The sequence below is a fragment of the Propithecus coquereli genome, unplaced genomic scaffold (assembly GCF_000956105.1).
Source record: "Propithecus coquereli isolate 6110/MARCELLA unplaced genomic scaffold, Pcoq_1.0 Scaffold105, whole genome shotgun sequence".
NCBI lineage: Eukaryota > Metazoa > Chordata > Mammalia > Primates > Indriidae > Propithecus > Propithecus coquereli.
This window is the reverse complement of record NW_012134414.1, coordinates 5215354-5223396: the sequence shown is the minus strand read 5'-3', so window position 1 is coordinate 5223396 and position 8043 is coordinate 5215354. Positions and strand designations below refer to the sequence as shown.

Genomic DNA, 8043 nt, shown 5'->3' with positions numbered 1-8043 from the left:
CTGTATCTATCTGGCCAGTTATCTGTGTGATCTCATTTGATCCCCACAGCAATCCCATGAGGCCAGCACTATTGTTATCACTTTCACAAGGAGACTGAGGCTTATAGAGATTAAGTGAGTTGACCAAGATCATATAGCATTAGAGCCAAATGAGACAGTCTGCCTTTTGCAAATCTACTTTTTAAAAAAATTATGCTGTATTAACTCCCACCCCAAAATAGAAGAGGTCAGATACAAAGTCCAAGCATCCAGGTTAAATATATTGCAGGGATGATTTGTTCTAATACATGCCACTTTGAGGTGCAGTTAAAAGAAAATTCCCTGAAAGAAATCTACAGGGTCCCATGGAAATACTAGCAGGTCAGCCAAACTTAGCTCTTGGAATATAGAGTCAAAAGGCATTTGCCTCTTAGCAATCGCCTTCCTGTTGATTCATAAGATGCAAATGAAATGTTAATGTTAAAACTAAGCGGGAGAAAGCACTTATTTTAAGAGGAAAAAAATATAAGAGCTCTACTCCAGAATACTGTTAATGTAAAGAGAACCTGGAGAACAAGACACGCAGGCTTTGGAGAAAAATCACAGCTGAAGATGGAGCTTAATAGCACGAAAAGACAAAGAATTCAAAAATCAGTGTCTGTGTGTGTGTGTGTGTGTGTGTGTGTGTGTGTGTGTGTGTGTAGCTAGTCCCCAATCTAGCTGGTGACACCTAGCGCAGCCTTCTGATGAAAGCGCAGTACGTAATGGTTACTAGTTGGAATTCTCTGCTGGAGACCAGTCTCACGCTAGGGTGACCCTGTCATGCACGAAAGGCTATTTAATGTCCCAGACAAGTGGTTCAGGAAGCAAGATTTTATTATGCACTGGGGATGAGAGTTGCGATCCCGCATCCCTGATTTAGAGCCACTTAGGGCTCCGACAGCTCCACCCCTGTGTTCTGAAGGAAAATATTCCTTCATGTTCTCTGCCTGATCTGAAAGCGACACAGCTTCCCAGTGTTCCGCCTGGGAGGTGGTTCAATCTCTAGAAATTGCCGGAGAAGCCTATCCTCCTGCTGGGGTGGGTGGCTTTCTGGAACAGAACAGGACAAGCTTGGCTTTTAATCTGAGTAACTTGAGGATTTTCCATTTGTAACTTAAAACCGCCGCTTAATTCAAAATAAAAAAGGGACACGCGCTCTGGCATTTGTAGACTTTGGGAAAATCCGTATGACGAAGAAAGGTCTACAGATTCCTGATTTAATTTCCCCAAAGAAAAGCAAGTATCTTGTATTCGATATCGGGCGGTCCACTCAAGCTGTCTGCCTTTAAGAAGACGGTGACTGTCAGCTGGGGGTAGGGGGTACGAAAAGTAAGGGAGGAATCAGTCCAGACGGTGGGTTGCTCCTGGCCAGCCAACCAGTAGCAGCCGCTGTTAACTCTCAGTTGGCGGGTTTCCACCTTTGCCACCGCCCCCTGCCCCTTCCACCCGCCTTCGCTGCAGCCCTCGGGCCCCAAGGTGCGCTCCGCACCCCCAGCGCCCTCCCCACTGCTCTCGGTATAGGACAGGGAGGCTGCAACGTCACGGTGGAGAAAACTCCCCGAGGAATGAGCCAGTGGGATGGGCGTACGGGGGCAAAAAGAGGGCAAACTGGATTTCTGAACCTCAGCGTGGCTGGGTGGGCAGCTGGAAGTGAGAGGCCGTATCAGGAGGGCGCTGGGAACATCACACATCACACTTCACACATCACGAGAGGCGTGAGTCCCGAGGGCCCACCCAGGAGCGCGCAGCTCCAGTGTCCGCTCCTCATTGGCGGGGTGGCCGTGGGGGCGGAGTTCCCGTGAAGCCCCGCCCACCGGGCCGCGGGGCCGGGGCGCGCCGTTCTCCCCCATCACGGAGCTGGGCTCAGTCTCGGACTCGGTCCTGCAGCGCCTCTAGGCTGCGGATTCGCGCTGCAACCACCTGCTCAGCGCTGCGTCCAGGGAAGCGGGGAGGAGACTGGAGGGAGGGAGGAGGCGGGAGGGAGGAGGAAAGAGGCAGCCTACACACGCCTTCCAGTCCCTCCACTCAGAGCAGCCCGGAGACCGCTGCCGCCGCTATCGCTGCTACTACCGCTGCCACCTGAGGAGACCCGCCGCCCGCCTGTCGCACCCCTGGCGATTCCTTGCTAGCACCGGGCTTTTAATGCACACTGCCACTACCATTATTATTATTTCAAGACAAGGAAAATAAAAGAAGATAACAGCCAAAAAGAGCCACGTACACCTTCCTGAATTACTCAAGTGTCTCCTGGAAAGAGGGTCTACAGTCCCCGGAGGAGCAGCCAAGGGGACTGAGGGTGGGTGTTGAGGGGGAGGGAAGAGGAGTTGGGGACATTGCCTGGTGTAAAGTTGCGTGCGGCAGAGACCCGAAGGTGCAGCGCCACAGCCCAGGGGACGGTGTGTCTGGGAGAAGGCGCTGCCCCCTGCGTCGGGACCCGCCAGCGCGCGGGCACCGCGGGGCGCAGGACTACGCCCCCTGCTGCGGCGTGGACTCTTGTCAGTGGACCACGAGAAGGAGGAGGAATATGGAATCCAAAACGGCCCCCTCCTGCCGTCTGCTCTTCTGCCTCTTGATCTCCGCCGCTGTCCTCAGGCCAGGTGAGCTAGGGCCTGGGAGCAGCCCGGGACTGACGTGGGTCTGGGGCAGTTTCCTAGGTCCCTGTCCCTTGCATCACACGCTCGGGGCTGTGCGCCCAGGCGCGTCGGGGAGGTAAGGGGACAGCCGTCCGGGCACAGAGCTGGCCCCGGGCTCGGTCACCTGTGCCAAAAGCCTGGGCTTGGCTGATGGGCTCAAGTTCGGGCAGAGAGCAGGGGCACTGGGTTAATTTCCAGGAACTTTGGGTGCTGCGTGGTTGGAGCTGCAGGGGCCCGTGGGCAGGATTCGTTTGACTCTCTCCCCTTGGCCCTGTGGCTCCCACCTAGGCGGCAGACTCTCTCTCTGACAATTCCTCCAGTCTCTGATATCAAAGTCCACAGCACTGCGCCCGAGCAGTTTTCGTTTCGCTTAGTTCTCGGATGAAAGTACTGCCCGCACTTTTTCATGATAAATCCCCTATAACTTCCCCTTGGTATGAGATGAGCAAGAGATGGGAGGGGTAGAGGAGAAAGGAAGGACTTTAATCGCCCCCTTTAAAATACCTCCTAATGCTTATATTGTGGTTTTGACTCCCCCAACCCCTCCTCCCCGTCCATTGTCCGGGTGGGTGGTGAGTGTAGGGGTAGCAGACAAGTAACACAGCCTGAACCGGAATTAGCAGCCAACCGTGAGACCTTAGTGATGGGCTTGTGGATTTCTAGGACTTGCCATGAAGCGTTAGTTCTCAGTTCTGTACTGAGCCCTAGAAGAAAAAAAAGGCAAAATTTCCAACTACTAAAATATCTCACGGGGAATCCCTTTCCACACCCCTGGGGTCGTCTTCTGGCCCTGGTATCATCAGGCCCGCCAGGCAGCTGACACGAGTTGGTCCTGATCAAGTGACCGTGAGCTGGCATTCCGTGCGCTCACAGTCACTTGACAGAGCAGCAGGTTCATTTCCTCGCCTGCACTGAGGATTTTGTGGATGTTTTTTTCTTTGAAGTTTTGATTTCTATCCCTTCATAGACAGTTGCCAGTTAAACTCCTACTTCCTGTTATTTTGGCCTATTTGTTCTTACCCTTTTCTTTAGCTTTTATCAAAGAAAAAACTCACTTCCTTTTCGCATCTTTTATTCTGGCACATCCCTTCAGTCGTTAGCAAGCTGAGGCCTCGGGAGAGGTTTGAAAGCCTTTGAATCGCTCCCAGGAAAGCGGGGGGAGTGGGATTGGGAGCTGGAGCCTGAGGGAGAGATCACAAGTGTTTGTGAGCTGCTCCTGCCGCTGTTGGGCTGGGGTGGAGTGCGCTCTCCAGATCTCTTTATTAAAGTTCCATTTCTGGGTGAGGTAATGAGCTCACCTGCTGTTTCTGACGCTGAGAAAAAGGCGTCAGTGACAAATCTCATGCTCTGGGGCGGGGACTGTGAAACCATAGTTCGACAGGATTTAAAACAGGTGGGGTAGGGTAAGAACACTGGGGTGGTGGGAAGCTGAGACCCCCTTGGGTCTGGCACAGTGCGGATCTCACTTTTTCGTCGTGATCCCACTCTCCCATAGAGGAAGAAAGGGCACTCTGGAGCCTAGAGGAGAGTCAAGAAAGGAGGATGAGGGTGATGTAGGTTTGTGAAATACAAATATCCACACACGCATAGTTGGTTTTCAGTTAACCCTCTCGCGACTTTGAGAATGGAATCTCACCTACATCTTCACCCCCTGACCACACGCCCCGTTGCCCTTTCCGTGCGGTGGCGCCGGAGTGTATTTTCAGTTGGGCCACGTCAGAGGACAGGTCTTTCCACACACTTAACTGCTAAAAGGGGAGAAGTTCCGCTTTCAGATCTCCTCTGCGATTCTTTCGCGGCCGCATGCTCCTGTGTGCAGCGGGCACAGAGGTGCGCGCTTTGGGCGAGCGGCAGCCCTCTTGCACCGCCTCCGCCCACCGCTGGTCGCGGGGTCGGATGCCGCAGACCTTCAGGTCCGTGGTTTCCCTGAATTACCGGGCTGAGGTGGCGCGAAATTCTCGGTGAGATGTCAGTGTGTTTTAAAAGGAAGAATGATGACACTAAAGGAGACGTGTCTACTCTCAGAAAGCAAGTCCTGGACGGCAAGCGCGCCTCCTTCAGAGCCCTCTGCGTAGCAGAGTCCGGTGCGGTGGGTGCCAATGGCTGGCTTCGTCGGGAGCAGCTCACTGACTTCCCTGCCTGCCGCCCTTCATTTCCGGAGCAGTTTTAATATTGTGTGCCCGGGACTACAGAACCAAAATTCGAGTTTGTGAAACTGCTCCTCCAGTTTTGCTGCAGTCGCTCCATAGTCATTGGTATATTTTAGGCATGCCATGTTACCTGTTTCGAGGGGAGGGGAAGAATATATATGAACCACGAAAACTGAATTCAGAGATAAAGGCAGTGAAGTGTGTGCTCAGCATGCGAGATAGCAAGAATCTCATTATTCTTGTAGAAAGAGCGTCAGCCTGTGGTGACATTTTGTATTGCTTAAAAAAAAAAAGGCTTTCCTTGATTATTTACAACGAGGAGGTGGGGCGCTGCAGTTAACCGTTTCTTTACTTGAGTCATTTGTGTGCACTGCTATCGGATTTTTCATAACTACTCACTGATACAAGGTTCATTTCGAGACATAAGCACACATAAAGCTTCTCAGTGGTATATTATGTTTGGAACATATCAACGTATCTCAACAGGCCTTGGGAAAAGCATCAATTCAAATAGTGTCCTTTCAAACTACTGATGTGGGACTATTAAAATTTATTAATTTAAAAGCTGCAAACTGTTTAGTAGCCAATATATATTGCTTTTTCCTTGGTGATTTATTTAATCCAACAACAGTTTACAATTTAATGGGGTATTATTGCAGTAAATTGGTTTTCTGGGCTTGGCTGGAGACCATCTACCTTCAGGCACTTGTGCAAGTCACTTAACCTTTTTGGGCTTCAGATTTCTCATGTGTAAAATAAAAGGATGGGCTAAGGATCTACTCTCTGAGATCTCTTACAGCTCAAAAACTCTTTGTTTCTAAGGTCTTAAGGTAAAAAGCTGATTTGGGCAGGCAGAATCATTTTCCAATAGTATTTTTCTAACAATCTTAGTCTAGACAGGATTCATATAAATCGTATTACTAGAAAAGTATCAGTGGACTTCAATTGCTAATTTTCTATTTTCTTCTACTTTTAAAAATTCATTGTGACATCTATGCTTACTCTTCCAGCCCTGAATAGGGCCATTAAAAAAAAAGTGTAACATAAGGGAATTAGTCTCCCACTCTCCTAGGAAAAGAGACCTCAAAAGTGGGAAAGATTTTTAGGTTTCAGAAAACTCTGTTAGTGTAACCCATCTCTCTTGCAAGCCTACTTTCATTTAAACTGCATATATTGTTCCTAAGATGAGATGTATATGATGGTTAGTGTTAAAATGTTCATGTATTAAAGCCTTGTATATATTCCCTAAAATTGCTCCTCAAGAAAGAAGTTGATTTTCACCATAGTCGTAGATGCAATATAGAATGAAATAGAAAATACTAATACTTTTCTGTTATTTTAAAACATAGAAATCCAAAATATTTGGCCTTACCAGATTCCAAACTTTTTCCGACTTTTTAGAAAATTCAAACTAGCTTAGCTTTTGTAATAGAAATTGGATGAGAATATATGTGTACCGTTTACTTATGAAAAAGAAGAAAATTAATAAAAACCTATTTTAATAGTCTTAAGTGTTATCAGAAAATTATATAAATTGTAGTGAGTAGTCATGTATTCAGTTTTTAGCTATGCCATATGTGAGTGTTGTGATCTTCTGTTGTGATCTTCTGCTCCTTCTTTATTTCCCATCTGTAAAATTTTCTCTCTGTGTGAGGCATGGTTCTGAATTTGGTGAGATTAGTAATTCCCTTGCTCAGTATTTTGAATTTTCAGGTAAAACATGCTATATTAATTAACATTTTTATCATATTTTTAATAGAAAAAACACCCTTTAATTTATTCCACTTAATTATTACTTTGACCATTTTATTAAAAGAAGGCAAAGTGTTTGTCTTTTTTTCTTCTCTTTGTTTTTCCTCCCTCAAGTTTTCATGCCACTAACCATGGGCCTTCGTAAAACTGAGCACTATGTAAGTTGTCATCATTACTTGGTGTAAGATGACAGCACTTTGTCAGATGGTATTTTAAATGCTTTATAATCACCGTATCTTGTATGTCCAAACACACCACTTTCTGTTCTGGCCATTTATTTAACATAAAATACCATCAAAGAGTTCTAGCTCCCTGAAGCTATTAACTCAAGTAGACACATGTAATTTATATCCCAAATATGCTGGAGAACCACATAGGTGCAGCTATGATAAAAGAGTATCTCTATGCCTCTGTGTACACACAGAAACTTAAAATGTAATTCCTCTCACAGTGTTAGTTTTATTCTTCATTGTTAAATTTTCATAAATGCTCATCTCATTTCTTACACATAAATGTATGTGACATACGAAGAATGAGTTACCTTACTGGAAAACTAAAGAATGTTTTCTTGGGAATGGTGGATGATAAATTAATATTTATTTGATTATTACTTTTGTATTTCAGCTCATTTTATTTTCAATAAGAAATTTAAAAGACCAGAAAAATGTTTATTTATACTTTTCATTCCTTTTTTTTATTAGAGTAGAATTTCCCCTTTCATATGGAGAGTAAAGTCAAGACTAAAATGCATATTCTATACTCAAGAAAATAATACAGGCTCTTCTGTAAGGTTAAATTCTATAGTTATAGTATCCCTGCAGTATATAGAGTATAAACATATTGGTTGAGTTGCTGCTATTTTCATCCAGCTAATTTTCTGTTTAAATAACAAATTTCATATTCTCTTTTCCACCTTATTATTGGATGGAATACCTTATATATTTTAGATAAGACTAGTTCCCAATGTGCTGTGGTTTTCAGTAATTGTTTTATGGTAACCTATTATCATAGCCCATTATTGTAGTGTATGTTCCAAGAATGAAATTAGCTTTTAATGCTTTCTCTCTTATTTATCCAGACAGTTCTCAATTATCCATTCCATTGAAGGGGAAATCAGAGTGGTGCACAATCCAAAACAGCTTCTAATCAAAGGATTACTTAATTTGACTTTGAGTTGAGGTACTTCAATGAACATGCCTATACTTGGTTTCTTCTATGAATTTATAGTATTTTTTCAACATAATGAAACTAAAATGTGGGGAAATAGATTACTCAGAAACTAGGCAGATGTCTAGCTTCTCTGGTTTGCTTCTCTATTATAATTATTAGTATTGTTTTTCCTCCTTCTTGTATTACTCCTTGAACTGATGTAAAATCTTGGCCAAAGTCCAACTAAAAACATCCAAACATCCATGAGATGAAATTAAGTCTTTCTAGTCTTTGCAAATGATAGAAATATCATTGACTCTTGGTATTCATTCTCAAGG

The 8043-nt window shown here is 45.3% G+C and overlaps 1 protein-coding gene across 1 annotated transcript in view; it reads left to right on the top strand.

Annotated features, from left to right (window-relative positions):
• Positions 1 to 1905: 1905 nt before the first annotated feature.
• Positions 1906 to 8043, top strand: part of ALCAM (activated leukocyte cell adhesion molecule) — a 281638-nt gene continuing 275500 nt past the window's right edge. The window contains exon 1 of the mRNA XM_012646017.1: positions 1906 to 2618. Coding sequence (XP_012501471.1) covers positions 2546 to 2618 — 73 coding nt within the window. The 5' untranslated portion in view covers positions 1906 to 2545. The remainder of the gene's footprint in view (positions 2619 to 8043) is intronic.